At 39.9% G+C, this 22,404-nt stretch overlaps 1 protein-coding gene across 3 annotated transcripts in view; it reads right to left on the bottom strand.

Moving 5' to 3' along the window:
• Positions 1 to 22,404, bottom strand: part of chdh (choline dehydrogenase) — a 52,607-nt gene that overhangs the window by 8,920 nt on the left and 21,283 nt on the right. For all 3 annotated transcript variants that reach the window (XM_020940814.2, XM_055166042.1, XM_055166043.1), the window contains exons 5-8: positions 17,222 to 17,373; positions 13,480 to 13,609; positions 6,727 to 6,861; positions 6,341 to 6,483 (exon numbers count right to left, since the gene is read on the bottom strand). In XM_020940814.2, coding sequence (XP_020796473.1) covers positions 6,341 to 6,483; positions 6,727 to 6,861; positions 13,480 to 13,609; positions 17,222 to 17,373 — 560 coding nt within the window. The remainder of the gene's footprint in view (positions 1 to 6,340; positions 6,484 to 6,726; positions 6,862 to 13,479; positions 13,610 to 17,221; positions 17,374 to 22,404) is intronic.

The raw sequence follows: 22,404 nt of genomic DNA, 5'->3' as shown, positions 1-22,404 counted from the left end.
TTAGCAAACTAGTTGTTGTCAGCTTTATTGTTACAGCAAAACTTTGTACTGGTCTCTAACTTTTTCAGATTTGATATCGATCAAAGCATCATTAAGTTATTACAAAACTGATCCTATTGTGTTATTTACAAGATCCATAAAAAGTTACATAACAACTAAACAGCTTTTAATGAATTAAAAGATCATCCAGATCATCACTAATTATAACAGTTAATTTCCCTTTCAGTGTATGCCGTTAAAATTGTAATTGTAACGAAAATAATTTCCATTTCTTCTTTTTCTAAGGGCTGGGCTCCTCATAAACTGCTTCCGTAATGATGAACTGACCCCACCGATGCCTCATGGGGACCAGGTTGATATCTCTGATTTTGCTTGTTTTAAAATCCAACCTCTCACCTCCTTTTTTTTTTGTTGCAACCTTGGCTCAGGGTCTTAACACATCAAATTAATAAACCTTTATATTCAATTATACTTAAAGTATCTTTAATGTGAAAGAATATTGTGTATTTATTCATACTAGTGTACACACTATACTGCAACGTCACTTGTCTGTCAAACTGTTTAACTGTGCAAGTGTCCTGATCAGCACTAAACAGGAAATCAAGCAAATAATGAGTAATAATCAGTTACTGACTTTGGCCTTTGCATGACTCCTTATTTTTGGTTATTTTTGGTATAGGAAGTGACAAATAAGGGTCAACAGTCAATTTTGAGCTCAATATTTTTCACATGCATTATATTCATTATAACGAGCTCTACATATTATACTTTTGTCTGGACAAAACTAACTTTGAAGTAATTTTTCTCAGTTTCACACTTTGCGTAAAGTAAAGTGATGAAGTAACTTGTTTCAGGAGTACAGTGCCTTTTTGAGCTCTTGTCACTGACACTGTGAAACTTGGTACACTTTATGTTTTAAGTCCCTCTTCACAGTAGCTCATTTTAAATGTGTTAATGGTCTTGGGCCTTCTTATCTTTCAGAACTGCTTTTACCCTACGAACCCTCACGGACCCTGTACTCCTCCGGCAGCAGGCTCCTGGTCATTCCCAAAGTCAGGACACACACTCATGGAGAGGCATCTTTCCAGTAGGCTCAAGACCCACCTTTTTAGTTTAGCTTTTGAATGAAATCTTATACCATATTTTCCGGGCTACTAGACGCGCTCTTAAGCCTCTAACCCCATCAAAAAATGACCGCACGCCCCGCAAGCCAGAACGCCCTCCACACGAATCCACTCGGGTGTCCCAGCACGACTTCAGTAAACTACAAAGCCGCACCACCCGCAGCACACGCAAACACACACGGAGCAGACAGCGACCGCGCAGTGAAACACACCCACAGACACACTCATCACCCCACACCGACGAGGAATGGAACAGAGGAATGAACCAAAAAAGCAAATCCAATGTGCCTTTCTAATCCGTGTATCATTCGTTCATTCGTTTTTCAATATAAAACCAAAAATAAGAAAACGAAAAAACAACAGTTTTCTTCGTTATTTGTCTCCAAAACCAAAATAAAAAAATGGATAATTTTCAATTTTGTGTTTAAATGAAGAATGGAAAAAAATGGTCCCAGTCTGTCCCGGTCTGGTCTCGGACCTGGATCAGTCCTGGTTCAGTTCGTACGCGGTGCAAAAGTCTGGCATCGCAGTCACGGAAGTCACGTAAACGGGAAGCCGTTATCTGTTTTTTCCATTCTTCATTTAAACACAAAATCGAAAAACTGAAAAAACGAATCGTTATCTATAGGAGCCCTCTGCATCAGGAGCGGAGGTCGGCTGTGACTGCTGGGACAGCCTCCTGGTTGGAGGGTTGGCGCTCGGGCCTCAGGTGCCCGGGCTTCATCTCTCCCCTGGGCCCTGTGGCGGTTCCTGGTGGTGGCGGACGGCTCTTTTCTGCTCCTGGGGTAGACGGCTCCTCTGATGGTGCTTTCTCAACTGGTTCGCCTGTATTCAGCCTCATATTTTACTATGTGCGGTCTTATGTATTTTAGCATGTTAGTGTGTGTGTGAGTGTGTGTGTGTCTGGGTTGTTTGGTTGTGTGGGGTTGGGGGTGTGGGGGTTAGTTAAGTGAGTGGGTGGATGGAAATGTGGGATTGTTTTTAATCACTGTAAAGCCCTTTGTGTTACATTTTGTATGAAAAGCGCTTTATAAATAAAGTTTGATTTGTTTATCGGTTTCTATGAGTGATAAAATCACATATACACACAATCAAACAGAAACGCAGTTCATATTCTTACAGTTATTGTAGGAGATCTGTATCAGAGATCTCGGTGCACTGGAGTGGTTAAAAACAATGAGTAAGTGTTGTAGTCACATTTGAAAAGCAAACAATGACTTACAGGTTGGTAACAAATATAAAGCCTTGTTTGCACAGGATTAGTTTCATGGGTGGTAAGAATTTCCTTGAATATTTCTGCAAAAGGTCAGGTCGTCAGGTGATTCTAGTCCCACGTGAACAATCATGTCTGTAAACTGCCCTGTTTTTCATCTGTGCATTGAAGCTAATATTGATTCAAAACGTTCATTTTAGGTCCAAATACAAACTAAATCAACTATATTTATTCTCCGATCCAGTTATTGTATTTTTCTACAGTTTAAAAGTAAAAAAATATAAATCAAAGTGCGGTAAAGACATGACCTGAGTGTACAGCCCCATTGTCATGGAGCCTCTGTGGAGAAGTTCGGGTGCTTTTGGTGCAAAGTTTGTAAAGTTTGACTGGACTTGGCTGCATCAACGTGAACGGAGAGAGACTGTTTCATAAGAAATCTGAGGCGGATTACATCAGTGCCGCAAGAAACACGGTGTGCAGGTGTATTCTGCTAAAACAAACTCAGAATAAAAGCAACATTAAAAGGGTCTTGTCTTGTTGCGGTGAGTGTATCAGTCCAACATTTCCAGAATAAAGTCTATAAAAACAGGTCATGTCTTATCCTGTGTGAATTTACACAAAAAACTCAAGATGCAGTGAGGTAATTTAAATTTAAAGACGTCCCTAGGTAAAACTAATCCTGAGCAAATAGGTAATAATGTAATCTGTAATAATCATAACAAATAAAAATGTGTATGAATGACTGTTGATCTTGGCTTTTGCATGTTTACACACAATAATAAAAGATTGTGTATCATGTATAGGCCATCGAGATAAGAGGAGCTGACAATTTAAGCTGGAACTGGAGATCACGTAGTTACCTGGAAGTGTCCCGGTCCAATGACTCAGGTCACTTCCAGGGAACTTCTCCGGTTGGACTTGTAAACACAATGGCTTTAGTTAGACTACAGGCGCTACAGCAGAAGTGGATTAAGGGAGTGTGACGTCACCCTGGGTGTTCAGTTGGAAATAAGGCTTCGTTATAAAGGCTAATCTGCCAACCAGGCATCATATTAGGAAATCCGGGTGCGAAATGAAAGAGTCAGGAGCGAGGCTGCTTGAAGGTACACGGCCCTGCTAAACCAGTGGTACGAGCGGGAAAGGGGCTGTCAATCAAACGCCTCATTGGTCTGATATTAACGTTCATATATTAATTTCTGGACAAAATAGCAGGACAAATACAGCAGGATCGTGCAGAGCGGGTTAATACAAATGTCGGCCAAAATGACGAGGCTCACAGCAACAGTTTTTCAATACAAGACAAGTCAAACATAACCAGAGCTTGAAGGAACCACTTCACAGCCATACTCGTTTCCTATTTTTGTTATAAACTTTTTCACAACGACCAGAAGTGCTGTGATGTAGGGTAAACGTCACTTACGTTAATGCTTTTCTGTGGCAAAATATCTGTGGAAATGTCTTTCGTATTTTCCACCAGCTTCACAAATCTGCCTCATCACCAAATCTTTAACCAACAAGATCGACAAAGGATAAACATGACGAATTAATCCACAACTATCAAGGTAAAAAAATATGAAAACATAAAGGCGAACAACAACGATGCATTAGTGAACTACTCCTGAGCAAAACTAACATTATGATCATGAATAAAACATAAGTAATAAGTAATATGTTAATGAGTAATTTGTAAACTCAGACTGATTCTACAGTTAAAATTAAAAATCGATTTCATGATAGATATTGGCAAAGACAGAGAGATTTGTGCAGTTCGAATGCGACCAGTCTCCTGCTGGTGCCCAGAGTCAGGACTAAACACGGGGAGTCAGAGTTTCAAGTTCACGCAGCTAAAACCTGGAACAGTCTTCCTCAAATTGTGAGACAGGCCTCTTCTTTGACGCTGTTTAAATCCAGACTCAAAACGGTTCTGTTTAGCTGCCTATGACTGAAAGGATTTAATTCCGCACTCTTCTCTCTAATTTATGTAATTACTGTCTCTCTCTCTCTCTTTTTTAATTTTAATGATGATTATTTATGTTTTGATTTGTTTTTATTGTGATTGTAATGTATTTCTTATTCTGTAAAGCAATTTAAATTACTTTGTGTACGAACTGTGCTGTACAAATAAACTTTACTTGCCTTGCCTTACATGTCTCGCATTTAAACTACACAAATCTCTGTCTATGCAAATAATCGACATCATGAAATCTAGTTTTATTTTAATTGTAGAATCAGTCAGTAGAATGAGAGAACAAGTTACTTATGTTTTATTTATTACCATAATGTTAGTTTTGTTCAGTAGTTCACTAATGCGTCGTTGTTGTTCGCCTTTAAGCTTTCGTCTTTCTTACCTTGATAGTTGTGGATAAATTCTTCATGAACAAAATATGTTCATTATTGATCTTGTTGGTTGAAGATTTGGTGATGGGGCAGATTTATGAAGCTGGTGACAAAAACGGGAGACATTTCCACAGATATTTTACCTTAGAAAAGCATTGACGTATGTGACGTTTACCCGACATCGCAGCACTTCCGGCTGTTGTGAAAAAAGGTCTATTTATCATCTGTCTATATATACAGTCTATAGGTTACACACATGGAGCTTTATCACTATGGAAACTTGACGAGACCCCAGGGAGACAACGAGCGTCTGATCATTATGGAGGTAATGAGCGTCTTAGGGTGCGCTCAAACTTGCTTAAACGAACAGTGCCCAAGTATAGATAGCCCCTAAAGCACAGTATATTTGTCCGGTGTGAGCACAAAGGAACTGTGCCTAGGCACGTTTCGGACTTTGGCCCAGCTGGACGACTATACGAGCCCGGTGTATGCGCTGATGTTACGCGTACGAGGAAAAAAGTGAATAAACTCTGCTCCAAAACACACGTCAAATCCATGCTTACCTTTTTTGCCATCTCCTCTGTGCTGTTATTATATAAATATACTCACAGAGGAGCGCGCATCACAAAAGGACACTTCTACCTCACTATTTAGTTGTTATTACTTGGTCCCGGAAGGGTTGACCAGGTTTTGTATTCACCCTGTGTGTGTGTGTGTCTGTCTACGAGTGATAATTCCGCCATTTATTGACCGATTGTCACCAAATTTGGTAGGTGGGTCAAGCCCCTGTGCCCGATGTCACAAAAAAAGTTTGGTGATGATCCAAGGTCATTTGAGGTCACACGGGTCAATTGAACTGTCACACCATTATAAAGGATCGGCAATTTCATCAATTTCTCAACCATCTGTGGCCTATTCACCCGATCATCACACAAGTTGGCACACACATAACCGGGGTACACTGGATGTTACAGGTTGAAACCGGTCAAGGTCACTTGAAGGTCAAGGTAAACAAGGTCAAATATGCATTTTTGGTCATAACTCAGCGAAGGATCGAGCTCGAGCAATGGGAGTGGTCTCACAATCTCTGAAAAATTATTATCTATTTATAATTCTGTGCATTTGTATAGTTAAGTATTAATAGTTTTCTAGATAATCACTTATTATAACAGTTCCTTTCTCTTTGAGTGTAAATTCTAATTGTAACAAAAATAATTTCCATTTCTTCTTTTTCTGATGACACACAACACACAGATCTACAGTCACACAACTAACATATACACAACTCATGAAAAATTACATTTTGGTTACACACTAGTAAACACAGACATTCTCATGTGTGACCAATATCACACAAATGTTCATGGGCCTGTACACATACACACATTACATTGTGGATATAACAATCATGTAATATGGGCTGGGCTCCTCATGAACTGCTTCTGTGGTGATGAACTGACCCCACCGATGTTCCACCGAACCAAGGGTGATATCTCTGAGTGCGCTTGTTTTTAAATACTGTTGTACAACTCGACATGTAAACTAACAGAGGTTCAGTTGTGCGGGTGGAGTGTGGGCCAGAGAACCCTACATAATTGTGCTTGAGTGTGAAAGGCTTTTCTGCATTTGTGCAACACTGAATGAGAAGTTCAGATGAGCTGCCCACCTGGTAGGCCTCGATCTTGGAGGCGACCCGGCCGTGGTCGATGACCTGAGAGGGCAGGAAGTGGAACTGGATGTCCGGGTGAGTGACCCCAGGGCGACTGCGGATGAAGCCCCCACTCTCCAGGTGAGCTGTGGCACCGTACCCTGAACATAACACAAGATCATACACATAAACACACCACAAGATCACAGATACACACAACACCAGAACACAGACATGAACACAACACAGAGAACACACACACATAACATCAGAACACACACGAACACAGTACAGACACATATGACATCACATAAAACACACAAGAAATCCAATTGTGCATGAATTAAGAAAGAGGCAGAACTGAATTTGGTTGTTAAACATCGTTAGTGTGAAGTGGCTGTTACCTGTGAACACGGTGAGCCACTCCAGCCCGATCTTGACCATGTGGAAGGGCTTCTGGGCCTTGTACAGAGTGATGGGCTGAGTGCACTGCTGCTGCACGTACAGTTCCAAGTGGTCCTGAAGGTTACTGCCCACTCCTGGACAACACACAAACAAACACAAAAACACACTGCTGTTCAGAAAACACTGGGGCTCACTCATGAAAATGAGAGACAGACCGATCTCCAACACAGGCTGATATTTTGTTTTGACAAAATGAAAAGTGCACAGCTGCCTAAAAAGTACACATGAAGCTTTATTTAGAGGTGCAGGGTGTAACTTTTCGGTGTAACTTTTCGGCCGTCATCTTCGTGTTTCTTATGGATATGTTTTGAATGCTTTGAATGTTCCACGACAATCGAAGCAGAGCATTAAACAGCTCTACCTTACTCTGACAAAGTGAGGCCTTTGTCTCATTTTAAATTCATGTTAGTTTATGTTAAACATTTTTATTTTGAAAGGGGACTTGCTTTGCTTTGGGAGTTACCTGGATACTCACCTGGGGGGAGGCTGCTGGGAGGAGTATAAAAAAAGAGCAGGTGTCACCAATTAGGGAGAGACTTCTGTGCAGGTGTTTGGTGTTTTTGCTTTGAGTTACTTGTTTTTTGTCTAGTTGTACTTTTGTTGGTGAACTCCAAAAGTCTGTTTTAAAATAAATTTTGTCTGCATAAAGACACCTTTTTTGTGTCATCTGCCGCCATCTTTTGACCACTTTGGCCAGCTTCCCCACACTTACATTTATCCAATTACAGGCTGTTTTAATGCTCAGAAATACTTAAAAAAAAAAAAAAAAAAAAAAAAGTGTCTGTGAATGGGTTGCATCTCCACACATCTGACCTGTAACTTGACTTGGTTTGGTCATCACGATAGAAAGGTTTAATGCCGTACTACAGGGATCATCAAACTAAGGCTTGCGGGCTGACTCTGACTCTCTACGCCTGTTTGACCGGCCCCCCAGCCCCTCGGCCGCTCTGCCCCCTCCACTTGAACTGGCCCTATGAGTTGATCCACAAAAGTTGTTATGGCCTATTTCTTTGTATTACCTTTTGGCATATAATGACATGTCTGCATCTTGTATTTTGTTGATTTTCAAGTATTTATATGGGCCCGGTCAAGCAGAAGTAAACAGCAAGGGCCAAAAATTCAAGTTAATGCATCTGATATATAAATGTATTCAACAGATAGCATATGTACTATAGTTTATGAAACTGTTTACCTTTTTTCTGTACCATTTTTGGTTCTAAAGTTACATACGTTTTAAACAGACCATGTATGAAACATGGAACAAAAATTATTTCCCAAATTTCAAAGACCTGCAAATCATGTAAATAAATTTATGTTTTTCATCATGTCTTGTGTTATTCGATCTTTGAACTGTTGATGAAGTTTCATGGTTTTTCAAAAAAAAAATATTTAAAATGATAAAAATTTGCTTGGAAGGACTGACATATTTTATAGAAATAGTTTCCTTTCATTGTGAAGTAATATTAAAGTATTCGAAAGAAAAAAGCGACAAATTATGCAAAATTATGCACCTTCTACTTGTTTGCACAATTTTCCCTCCGTTACCATGACCTTTCTTAATAAAAAATCACATTACTCAAAAAGTAAGAGGTTTTTCAACCTAATCTTGTACCATATGGTAGAAAACTATATGAAGCAAATATTCAAACCAGTTTGTTAAGGATATGTAAGCGAGAACCACTAGTTATCACTGTTTGTATTTATTGCCCAAAAAGTGCTGCATATTTTATTCCCTCCGTTACGGACATGAGTTTTAAATTTTTTTGTCAACAACTTGAAAGAATATCACAGGTTTAACTTAACCCTATTGGAGTGTTAACTCTTTCCTACATTCTGATACTTTACTTATTTCAATAGTCCCTCTAGTTTCTTAATAAGAGCTATTTGAATGTAAAAAATCTGCCCGTTTCCCTCCGTTACTGCTTGACCGGACCCATATTTAATTATATTATATTGTAATTATGACATGTTTACATTTGCTGCAGAATTTTCATCACCTGACAAGCTCGAGATCAAACAGTGACAGTCAATGCAAGCAGAGTTTTGTAGTGTAGTTGAGGACAGCAAAATGGCTCGTGTTAAAGTACGAAAAGTTGACAGAGTTCCAAGTTTTCAAACAACAGTGGACGACCGATATTTTTTTGTTCAGTATAAGGACTGTGCGTGCAGTGTGTCTGATATGTAAAGAAAGTGTGGCGATTTTCAAAGAATATTATCTGCGTCGTCAGGGTTGTACAATTCTTTTCTACAGCCGACCTGACCCCGACCCCCATCACAGTCAATAACAATAATGTGGCCCCCAGAGAAAAAAGTTTGGTGACTTCTGCAACATCTCAATGGAGAAAAGCAGGTGGCGGGCTCACAGAAAATGTCAGAAAATGTCAATATATTCTAAAACACAGACATCCAGCTCCAGTTCACTTTGTATTGAAAAAATGTCACCCCTCTCTCTGTAACTGCCGCTGTCAGACTCCTACTTTGGTCTTAAAATGTTTGTTCGTACATGACCCTGTTTTTTTTATTTCACTGTCTTGTCCGAGAATCACTCTGCATTCCTAATATGGAACTGGGCTCCAAATTAAACTTCTATAAATGCTAACCTCATGAGTTCATTTGCCTCGAGCTGAACGCTGTGGGTGACATAATACTTCCTCAGTCCGTTTCCATTTATAGTCTGTGGGTTTTTCTATCAATATCAGCAAGTTGGCGGTTTGCGAGCAAGCTATGTCTACTTATATATATAGTCTGTGATCAGGGTGAGGTAGCGTACACTTGGGTAGAGTAGGTGTCAGACAGTAAGGGGTGTAAGTTTCCTGTTTTATCTCACATCATGTACGCAGCCTACAAGAGGAAGACCACAGGAAGGAACTGAGACATATAAAGCTGAAGAAAAAGAGAAGCCTTACTGTTTAAAGGTCTACATTACACAAAATCGACTTTTGTGAGTTTTAAACCATGTTATAATGTTATTTCCTCATTAAAAACATCCCAGAGTTATGTTTTGTTTCATTCACACGTTTGAGTGATCCTTCATTATTAGTCTGTCTACATCTCCAAAGCTCCAAATGCTCAGTTCCACCTTGTGATGTCATGAAGCAGGAGGTTTCAAGTTAACAGCTACTTTTTACATTTAGTTCAGTGGAGATTGGCAATCCCACATCTGAAATTGTCCAAATTAGGACTGCTAGATTATGGAAAAAATCATTATCATGATTATTTTGGTCAATATTGAAAACATCTCATGCCTCAAGTGGAGGAGTTCAAGTATTTCGGGGTCTTGTTCACGAGTGAGGTGAGGATGGAGTGTGAGATTGACAGGCAGATCGTTGCAGAGTTGGCAGTGATGCGGTCGCTGTATCGGACCGTTGTGGTGAAGAGGAAGTTGAGCCGAAAGGCGAAGCTCTCAATTTACCGGTCAGTCTTCATTCCTCCCCTCACCTATGGTCATGAGCTCTGGGTAATGACCGAAAGGGCAAGATCGCGGATACAAGTGCTCGAAATGAGTTTCCTCCGCAGGGTGATTGGGCGCTCCCTAAGAGATAGGGAGAGGAGCTCAATCACATGGGAGGAGCTCGGACTAGAGCCGCTGCTCCTCCACATTGAGAGGAGCCAGTTGAGGTGGGTCGGGCATCTGTTCCAGATGCCTCCTGGACGCCTCCCTCGGGAGATGTTCTGGGCATGTCCCACCAGGAGGAGGCCCTGGGGAAGACCCAGGACACGCTAGAGGGACTATGTCTCTTGGCTGGACTGGGAACACCTCGGGGTTACTCTGAAGGAGCTGGAGGAAGTGTCTGGAGTGAAGGAAGTCTGGGAGTCCCTGCTTAGACTGCTGTCCCCGCAACCCGGCCCCAGATAAGAGGAAGAAAATGGATGGATGAAAACATGATTATTCAAACGATTATTTTTAGTTGCACGATGCATTTGTTCAGCATTTCTCTCTCAAAAAAAAAGTTTGTTATTGATAATTTACACAAAACTTTAAAACTGAAAATAATATAGGCTATAAATATGTACCTTAGAGCAGTTTGTACCTTAGAGTACTTTGTATATATACTTTTGAATTGACCCAAATTATAATATACTTCGTTTGACCCAAATTGAAATCGCAATCAAAATTCAATTAACTGTAAAGCCTTAGTCCGATTCTAGTGTGTGAAGTTTAAAAAAACAATTAAGCACATCCTGTATTTCAACATGACACAAGGTAGAGTATTTTGAGTTTGAGAGAAGAACTGTCTAAAAATCTGCAGAGTTTGTGTGTTAAACGTGTGAATGAATCAAAACACAACTCCAGGTGTGTTTTTGCTGAGGAAACATTAGAAACATTAGAAAATAGATCAGAAAATAGCTTAATAATAAATGGCCTTTAAAACTGAAGACAGAATTAACCTTTCCCAAAGAGGTTTTTGTGTTTGTCAAATTCTGCCTTGGTCCAGTGAAATACCTAGGGTCAATAATTATAACAGTTTTGCATCAGTTAAGAGGCTGTTTGTAGGAAAAACTCAGCAGGCGTAGTTATGAAACGGAATTTCTCTGCATTTTGGTGGAATTTTCCATGGTGATGACATAGCCCGAGACTATTTACGCACAAGGAAGCATTTTTCTGACTGATTAAACCTTGACTTAACAAAATAAACATGCTATAATCAGTTTTTAGGCTAAATTATTGTGAAATTTCATTTGGCCTTAGTAAATATTATGGTTGCTTGATAACAGTTGATACCTGTAAAAAAGTCACAAAATGTTACAAAAACAGAAAAGAAAAGAAAAAAAAACCGAAGCAAACTTGTTTTTAAAAATCTTAAATCTTACTATGTTAACTATGAATTATGTTTTAGTGAAATGAGACTAACCTGGCATATACACAAATAATGTAAACATGGAAAATTTATATCTAGGTTCAATCTCTGCACTGGTAGAGATTATTTATTTATTTATTTTATTTTATTTGATATTCCAAATAAAGCCGGTTTAGCTTTCTTCATTTAAAAGGGCCCACATTTCACTATTTTCTGATGTTATAATGTTCTTTCCTCAGCAAAAACATCTCTGGAGTTGTGTTTTGTTTGATTCACAAATATTTGTTTAACGCACAAACTCTGCAAATTTAGGCTGAGCTCTTCTCTTAAACTGAAAAAACTCCATACACCTTCAATACACTCGTTTTGTTGTTTACAGATCTGGAATTGCCAGTCTTTCTAGGTAAAAGGTAGCCTGATTCAGCAGCCAGTTCCACTTCGTAGAAACCGTCCTACCTCGCAGCGTTGGAATTCGTTCGCTCGACTGTAGGCGGGTATTTTTTGTCATTTAACCAGTCGCTGCTATTTGGTCGTGACGTATGTAATGCACCGCTAAGGGGTCTAACTGGTATATTAAGCTTTTCCCATATCCCGTAGGAAGAAGGGCAAGAACGTCTTTAACCTTGATGAAATTTACCAAACATTCTCTTTCTTTATTCCAGCTTTAAATCATCGATCTCGGGAATCGTTGCCAACACTGAATGTATGACTCTTCACTGATTGGCTGGTGCCCAAACTCGCACTTCCAGGGTTTTTGCGAACCGTCTAGTGTATTTTGATTCCTGACCTACTGTATTTTCCGCACTATTAGGCGCTCTGGATTATAAGACGCACTGTCATTAAATGGTCTATTTTTGAACTTTTTTCACAAATAAACCGCACCGGACTTTAAATGAAACACAGCACTTGGATGGGTCGGTGGAACTTTGTTTGGCGCTTTCACAGTGACTCTGGGCTTTGTTCAGTTGTGGCGTGTAGGGAGTGGCGTGGCGTGTTTGCAGTGACTCAGTTGTTCAGTTGTGTCTAGAAGTGGCACACTGCGCTCACTTTTTCGGTTTCCGTTCCTCGTCTGTGTGGAGTGATAAGTGTATCTGTGGGTGTTTTCTCTGTGCGGTCGCTGTCTGCTTCGTGTGTGTTTGTGTGTTCTGCTGGGACACCTGAGTGGATTCGTGTATAGGGCGCTCTGGATTGAGGGGCACACAGTCGTTTTTTGATGCCCTATAGCCCAGAAAATACAGTAGTTGCTAGAGAGAAATGAAATTGAGCGGAGGCACTAGGTGGCGCCAGACTGGCTAGGTAAAAGGAGCTGTTAACTTGAAAACTACCACTTCATGACATCACAAGGTGGAACAGAGCATTTTGAGCTTTGGAGCTGTAGACAAACTGAAAATAAAGAATCACTCAGACATGTGTGAATGAAACAAAACACAACTCCAGGTCTGTTTTTGATGGTGTTTTAACAACATTCTAATGTGGGTAGAAAGAGTTGATTTTGTGTAACGTTTTAGGTGCATTATGTAACTCTCTAGTTGGGGGTTTCTATGGATATGTCATTGTTCTGGCTGGAATGTTCCACAGTATGACATTAAACAGATCTGCTTTACATTTATTCAATTACAGGTGGTTTTATTGTTCAAAAATATCTGAAGAAACAGGCATTCTGACTGTGACCGGGGTCGCCTCTCCACAGATCTGACCTGCAACTTGGTCTGGTTTGATCTCCCTGAAGATAGAAAGGTGTAATGCCATACTGTGAAACATTCAAAACGAAACAATAATATTTCCATGAAGAAAAACTTCTGATGAATCCTCCACCGGAAAAGTTATACAATGCACCTTTAAAGATGAATATCCATTATGTGGCACCATCTATGGACTCCCACAAAGACGTACCAGGTAAATGTTGGACCACAGAGATGCCGTGTTGGGTCAGGTCGTCTGCGTTTCCAACTCCAGACAGCATCAAGAGCTGAGGAGAGTTTATGGCCCCTCCGCTCAGAATCACCTCCTTCTCCGCAAACACCTGCACAACAAGCAAAGGAGGAATCATCACAATCCGGGTTGTCAAAGTATCAAAAATCAGATACTTATCAATGCCAAAACTATCGAAACTAGACTCATCTGAGCAGAAATCAATACAAAAAAACTCTGCTTAAACCGATCACAATACGGATCACAATAACAGGTCAGACAAAGAGTGGTTTAGAAGCTCCTGGGATAAGTATTACTATTACATCAAGGCCAGTTACATCGCCTGGATTGGCGTCACCGGGCCCCACCCTGGTGCCGGGCCTGGTGTCACAGTCCCTCAAGCACCTCTGACCTCATCTGCCACCCCCTGAATGGTCACCTCCTTCCGTTTCCCTTTTGTGTTTCAGGAGTGAAGACAGATGAACTGGGGCCATCCTCAGCTGAAAAGTAACTCAAGCCAGATCAGTGCTGCCAGATCGTAATACTCCTTCAGTTAGTGCTACGTTCCAGCTACATTTGATATACCTACCTCTAACTTGAATCACTTACCTGTTGCCCATGTGCCTCAGATCTCCGTGCTCCAGTCTCCTGCTCTGACCTGCTCCAGTCTCCTAGTCCAGTCGCTTACTCCAACCTGCCCTGTCCTGCTTCGTCCTGCTCTGGTCCATGAAATTTCTGGAAGTTTTTCTGTAATAAATACTTATCGATTCCCTGTTGACCTGTGTCTGCTCTTGGGATCTTTGACAATCTGACACATGGGGTGGGTGCTTGACGGTGAGCGCCTGGTGGCAGGGGCCGGGCACAGCCTGTGGGGCCATCCAAACAAAAGTCTGTATTTCTGCTAAAATAAGATGACGTACTGCACATCGGTTTGTTTTGATTCACTCGGGAGCTTGAATTAAGGGACATGACTAGGCCAAATGCTACATATACACTTTAAAGCCATACTGAAAAATCTTCCAGACTATGTGCTTGTCTGCATGGAAACAAACACCAGAAAAGTTACATAGTGCAGCTTTAACCAAGTTTTATTTCACCATCTGGTTTTGGTTTTCTCCTGAAGCCAGTGACTTAGCTAATTCTACATTATTAACTGGATATTTCCAAAAAGATGTGCAGTCAGATAATGGCTCTGTAATGTTCTCCTCATAGTCAATATGAAGGGCTTGATTCCACGTTTTCTCCTCTGGTTTACATGGCAAAAGATGCGTGTACATCAACACTGTTAGAGTTTAGTCTCAGTGACTAACAGTTTAAATATAAGCTCAGAACCTACTCAGTGATTTCCAATTCCCAGAAAATATTCGTCATGAAAGGCTCAGCCATGAAGTAAATCAATAAGTCATCCAAACAAATCCGGAACCCTCCGCAAACAGGAATGTCACAGTAGAGTCCAAACAAAGCCAAAGAAAAGACAGAGAAGCGCGTCTGCTGTAGTTACTGTTGTAGTTAGAATCCAGGACATCTGTGGATCATTAAGTTTTATTTTAAGTCAGAATATTAATCTAAAATGCCTGAAGTTCGAGTTGGAAAACTGTGGATCTCAATGACGTATTAGGACCCCCTTTAAGGTACATCACCTTAAACATAAACAACAACAACATGCTGTGGGCACCTACTGTGGCCACTGCAGCTCACACTAACAAACACTGCAGATGTTTCCATTTAAGACAAAACGACTACGTGACAAAATACATGTCACTGAAATAAAACTGGAGAACAAAGTGTGCCAGACAGTGGGCGTGGACCACTGCTGGTGAAAATGAGGTGAGATCAGAGGATTGCCGATACGATACATACCTCAATAAATAGACCACGATACGATACACATCTGCACTTGTGGAGATGTGAAAGATGTGCACTTTCGATTTGATAAGATATATTTCAAATCGATTCGATACGGTTCCATAAAAAATAAAGGCTAAATTGTAGCTGCGATACGAAAAGTCTTTAAACCACTTCTTGTGCAAAGTTCATATGAAACACAAACATTTTAATCATCAGAACAGCGAAAATGTGTCGCATAAACAACTTTCCATCCTTTAAACAAGCAAAAAAACTGTAGTGCTGTAACAAATACAGTAAAATATACCAAAAAGTCCTCTTGCTGATATATCGGTACAGCAGCCCACAATATCAAAACTGTATCATCACATTAAGCAATACGATATTGATATTTAGATATTTTTGCACACTCCTAATATGCACGGATTATTGCTTTGGCAGAATGCAGGAAGCGCCACGGTCTCTCTAAATTATGTCTCTCTCTTTTTTAATGTTAATCTATAATTTTATGATGAATATTTATGTTTTGATTTGTTTTTATTGTGATTTTAATGTTTTTCTTATTCTGTAAAGCACTTTGAATTACTTTGTGTACAAACTGTGCTATACAAATAAACTTGCCTTGACTTGTCTGTGTGCGGTTCACATTAAGTTACAACGCTAGAGCTGCTGTCAGCACTAAAGCAGTTTATTGCCGTGCGATAAAATAAGTTATGATGCTAAATAAACATTAGTGAGTTTAACATTGACTCCCAAGAACTATAGTTACACCATGCTCTTACCTTGGCACACCATTGGCACACCATTATCTAAATTGTGTCATATTGCTGACTGGTGTCTACTGGCCTTTATAGTCTCACCACACCTGCTTTATAAACTTTTTTCTTTGGAAGCAGAGTCAAGGGGTCTGTACACTCAAAGATCACACTATGTTCACTTTTGAAATCACACTATGTTCACTTTTCACATCCCCCTGGCCTGTATTATTGATGGTAAATAAACTTCTCCTGCTTAAGACGTCCAGTTGGTCTCCACCGTTTTACTTCCACCCTTTCTTGGACAAGCCGAAAGCTTACCTACCGTAAATGACGAGAAGAATGTCTCAAACTTCATTAGCCGGACATCCACTCATACCTGATCCATACACCTATTCCCGCCCTCAGGAAAGTCTGAAATCTGCTGAAATCCTACAAGACACTGACACAATACAGACAGGACAGAGACTCTTTCTGCAGGAGACATGTGCGGGAAGAGACGGGGGTGATGCGCCGAGGAAGATGCTCGTTTGATTGTGTTTTGAACAGTTATTTTGCGCTTCATGCACACACCCTCCTCATGGAAAACACACGAAGAAATACAGATGATGCAGCTTTTAAGTTAACGGCGATTGATGTGGCTGTGAAAGAAGGAAACAGAGCTGCTGCACGTGAGCTCGGCATCAGTGAGTCAATGGTGAGCAGTGTGATGCACTGACTCAACGCAAAAAAGACAAAAAAGCTTTCAGAGGCAATAAAAGCAGACGGTCCTAACTTGAAAACTTTCTTGAAGACGTGGACACCTGCGGCTTAGAGACAGGTTCAGAATATATACATTCCAGGTAGGGTTGTCCCGATCCGCATGTTGTGCAGGGGAGTTTTGGCGGAGGGTCCGTTTCTTATCTTTTATCTTTTTTTAACCTCTGTCTGTTCAGTTCTTACCTTTGTACCATTTCAAGCTCTTCACTGGACTGGCACGACTTGAATTGCAATAAATAACTGGAAAAATAGTCCGGAAATGACGGTAACTAACCCACTTTAAGCAGAGTTCGGTTCAGTAGTCGTGTGTTATTTGTCTTTCTTGTGAAGTCCTTGGTCTGTTATCATGTTTGCTCAGAGCTCACCCTCTGCTTGTGTCCTCTCTGGGTGTACTCCACTCCCACAGCGCGCCTCCCGTCAAACAAGATCTTGGTGGTGAAACAGCGCACCTCGGCCTTCAGGTTAGGACGCCCCAGTACCGGCCGGAGATACGCGCTGGCTGTGCTCCACCTCTTCCCTGCACAAACACAGGCAGAGCAATCACGTTTGATATCTGCCCATATGGAAAAAAACTGGAAAAAAAAAAAAAAGAATTTACCACTGTCTTTGTAGTAAATCTTTATATAAGGTTAATATGTGCCATGTATGGTTTACTCCTGAAAGTGGCCGCTTTTACATTTTTCTCATACAACTATATTATGAAAAACTAGTAAAGATAAAGTGAACATTTTGCATGACATTTACAGGTAATGTGCATGATAAACTACATTTTCTTTGTATGTTCCATGTAATGTTTGTATTCTTTAATTATATGTTGCAGAATAAACAATCAGAGTCTGAAGGGGGATTCAAATCCTGGTCTACCATGTTGAAGTCCAGTGACTTACCAATTGAGCAAACTAACTGCTGATTAAAATGGGAACAATAGCAGATATCGAGGACAATTTTGAGGACAAGTACCAAGGTACAAGTACCTTGGTATTTGTAACTGATATGACCTCTTGTTAGTTGAGGCATGTGAAAAAAACATAAGTGTATAGCTGCTTTTTGCAATATTACAAGTCAATATAGACCTTTGTAATAATTAGGATTTTGCAGAGTAAAAATATTTTTACAGCACATGTATGTTCACTGTGATATCTAGAGCCCGACCGATATATCGGCTGGCCGATATTATTGGCCGATATGGGCACCTGGAGACATGTCGGCTATCGGCCGATATGCTTGCTGATATGGGCCGATATTTCACCTGGGCATGTTATACCTCGTTATAATGCTTAAACTCTCTACATTATGTTCATTTAATCCAATTTAAAGTCAGATAAATGTCCTAATATGTGGCTCCACATCAGTATTTATCTGCGGTGTAATTTGTCTGTGTCTGTGTCCGTACTGTCCCTGAACACACCCCCAGAGTCACGTCACTATTGTTTCCACCCGCAGTGGTGCGCAACACTGAGATTATTTCTTTTTACAGTCGGTTTGAGTCTGGATTAAAAGGACATTTATTAGTGCAGACTTGTGATGTGAGGAGGAGCCTGTGTGAGCGGTGAGTGTTGGAAATACACCGACTTTGAAGCTAGTTTCGCTATTTGTTATTAGCGATTAGCTGCTGTAGCTCCCGCACATAAACAGGCTGTTTTCTATTGGTCTATTGTAAAGTGACTATATTGGCCGTATATTTGTTACTGGACCAGTATTGATATGTAAATGAGCTGTGAATAGACGTGTGAATGATCCACATTTATGCATATAATTAATTACTGCGGCGCGCACGTTTTTACGGCTAAAGGCTAATAGTGGTAGTTTATTTACTATTTAGGAGTTATGGGTCGGTCGCGATAGAAGCGGCTCTTAGATCCGGGTATTTGAAACGAACAACGGGAGCATGTTTCTTATTGGGAGCCGTGTTTTCTCTTTTTCTCACTTTTTCTCTTCAATCCGCACGTAGACCCGTAGTTGACAGCAGCAGCAGCTGAAAACGAAACTTTCAGAAATCTGCGTGTGCATAGGATAAAAAAAAAAGTGCATATTTGGCTGCAGTTCAGCATAAAATTAATAAACCAGGACTAATCTTGGGCTCGAGTGAGTGAGAGACCGAGTCCCGACACTCAGTCCTGGTTCAGTTCTGGTTTAGTCCTGTTTTACACATGCTTTAAATCTGTTTTAGTCCTGGTTTACTACTTTTTCAGTCCTGGTTCAGTTTTGGTTTAGTCCTGCTTGCAGCAAAACAATCTCAAGAGTCACTTGGGAGCCGAAAGAGCCAGCTGCTTTAGCGAGCCAAGCCAAAAGAGCCGGTTCTCCAAAAAAAAAAACTGGAATATCCATCAGTAGTAGCTAGAATGTGATGCAAAAATGCCATTAGGCCAATCTACTGTCTGTAAATATGACGTAAAGAGTCAGAATAACAATAAATGTTGCCTAAATAAACCCAATTTAGAATCCACTAGAGCCAAACCTAAGTTTTTTAAACAATTCAAGAATGTGAATTTTTACATCACTAAATATATCGGCGATTATATCGGTTATCGGCAGCTCCAACTCCCATTATATCGGTTTCATATCGGCCACAACAAAATCCATATCGGTCGGGCTCTAGTGATTTCAGTGGAATATGTTTTTTTAAGGTTGTAATGCAATATTTGCATTACTGTGTTTACCCCCATGCTGCCCAACACACACACGCCGCACCCCCACACACAAACACACACACAAACACACACACACAGACACACACACGCACACACATACACACACACACACACACACACACACACACAAACAGACACTGTGATAATTTTCTTTCTCACTCTCATACACACACAACACAGCAATCAAGTTTAAGGAAACAATCATCATTTCACTTGTTTTTCTGTGATTCTGTGGTAAAAATGACCTTTGTCCAACACTTGTGAGGATACTGTATGTGGGATCAGTGTCATATTCAGCCCTTGCAGGTTACAAAGTTTTATATGTTTCATGCTGCACATATTTACCAAAGATCTTGTAAGTGTTTTCACTGTCATATACAAATCTTTTAGGATTCAGATAAAACATGTTAAAATGGTGCATGATTTTCTCTACCTTTTCCATATGGGTGAGCAGGTCTGTCACGATAACTACTACCTCTTTTATACAGAAGCTTTTTATGGAGCTAAATTATTCCCTGATTGTGGGAAAGCTGGACTGATGTGGGTAGTGTTGTGTTTTAGTTTTAGTTTTTCCTTGAGTGATGCAGAAAAGACGGAGCCAGTGTCTGTGTGAATGTTCAAGTATGTTAGGTTCATCATTTTTGGGGGTCAGTATTTCAGTATTCAGCATTTGCGGGTGGCTAGAGATGGATAAATCCAGCTTTTTCAATTCGATACAGATTCCGATACTATGGATTTAAGTATCTGCCAAAACCAGTGGCGGATGAAGTCAATTTGTTACTTAAAAGTACAGATACAAGGGCAAGAAGTTATTCAAGTTAAGTCTGTGCAATTAATCGAATTTTGATCGCGATTTTGATTTGTGTGTCAAACGATCTCCAAACTCATATAATCGAGTTGAAACGATTTAAAGCTTAAATCAGGGATGTCCAAACTTTTTTCATCAAGGGCCACATATCTAAACACAGATGAAGCAGAGGGCTGATCAAGGGCTGTAGACTGGGGCTCAGTACAGGAATAATTGAAATATGTGCATGTTTAAACACGTTAGAATGAGCCATCAGTCTTTATTCATGCTCAGATCCCTAAAACCACAAACTAAATATTAACTATGAGCTTTATCAAGGTAGATTTTCGAAAAAACTTGCAGTCAAATTTCATTTTTAATTGATGCACGGTAATTTGGGCCAATTTACCTAGACGTCTGAGAGCTAAGAAAAATTGGTATGAGGGCCGCATTTGGTCCCTGGGCCATAGTTTGGACATGCCTGGCTTAAACAGTTTATTTTGGGATTTTTAAAAATATAAATAAATATTTCGATTAGATTTTTTAAATATAGAGATTGTAGAACAGTTGGATATATAGCTTATTTGAATAACTGATGTTTTTCTATGCTTTATTTCATGTTCAAAGTATATTTTATTCATTTTATATTTTTTACATTGCAAAATTGCTCTAAGGTACAGCTTTATATAGTATTTAAAATAGAATAGAATAGAAAGCCTTTATTATCATTATACAGTATAATGAAATTCAGAGCTGCTCCGTCAAAATGCAAGAATTAATAATAAATAAAACAAATAAATAAATAAATAATACATTTACTTTCAATGAAAGTTTTGCATAAATTATCAATAACAACGTGTTTTGTTTTTTTTCTTTTGAAAGAGAGAAGTGCTGAATAAATGCATCGTGTAACTAAAAAAATAATAATTTGAATAACAATACTGACCAAAATAATCGTGATGTTTTTTCCATAATCAAGCAGCTCTAACTCAAGTAAAAGTAAAAATATCACATGAAAAAATCTACTTAAGTAAAAGTATTAAAGTACCTGTTAAAAAATTGTACTTAAAGCATAAAAAGTAATTTGGAAAGATTCTGTAGTGAAAAGTATTGCTTTAGATAAATAATTTAGATGATTTTAAGTGATTAAATTATAATTTTTTTGGGCATTTTTGTTTTGCGTTGCTCAAAATTGGGACGGAAACACAAATCAAATGTGTCAAAAACAAGTCTCAGCAGGTCTCAAACCAGAAAGAAAAGTACTTTTTACTTTTCAGTCCAGATCCAAAATGTAGTAGAGTAGAAAGTACAGACACATGCTCTCAAATGTAGTAAAGGTAAAAAGTATCCAGTGTAAGTAAAGTACGGATACCTAAAAATTGTACTGGGGATGTGATAAAACCGTGGATTCTGCGGCGGCATTCTTCACAACCTGCCAAAGCTTTCCGGGACTCTAAGCCTACGTTCAGACTGCAGGGCTTAATGCTCAATTCCGATTTTTTTGTGAAATCCGATGTTTTTGCGAGGTCGTTCACATTTCCAATTAAATGCGACTTGTATGTGATCTCCAGTGTGAACGGTAAACGGCCCGAAACTGTCCCGCATGAGCACTGGAGACACGACGACGTCAACTGCAGCGAGCGTGCTCTCTGTGTTTATGGAAGTTGTCCAAACATGGAGGCGAGCATTGAGCACCTGGAGATTTTAAAATTCCTCTCGTACCGGAGCCAGAACATGAACGACTTATTTGTTTTAAGGAGGAAATTGAGAAGGAGAAGGACGAGGTTTTTGGCCGTGGTGTTTTGTGGGACAGCGGCAGCGACGTCCGTTGAAAAGAACGTGTGGATGCGCAGACGTAGCCAAGAGTGGTGAGTGGTGATGTGCTTCGCTTCAGTGACACGGAGTTCATTAACAATTTCGCCTACTTCAGCGCAGAATAGTGACGTTTGTGTCTTGTTGATAATGCGCTTTGACTGTTCAGACTGAAGTTGCATGTCAAAAGATCTTACATGTATCGGTTTTAGGACCACATTTCGAAGTGGCCTGGGTCGCATTTGAAAAAATCTGATCTGTGTCGTTCAGACTGTCATTAAAAGATCAGATACAGGTC

Source organism: Boleophthalmus pectinirostris, unplaced genomic scaffold (assembly GCF_026225935.1).
Source record: "Boleophthalmus pectinirostris isolate CB_2022bp ecotype Guang Dong unplaced genomic scaffold, ASM2622593v1 HiC_scaffold_8, whole genome shotgun sequence".
Taxonomy (NCBI): domain Eukaryota; kingdom Metazoa; phylum Chordata; class Actinopteri; order Gobiiformes; family Gobiidae; genus Boleophthalmus; species Boleophthalmus pectinirostris.
Note: the sequence above shows the minus strand (reverse complement) of the source record. Positions and strands in the feature narration are given on the sequence as shown.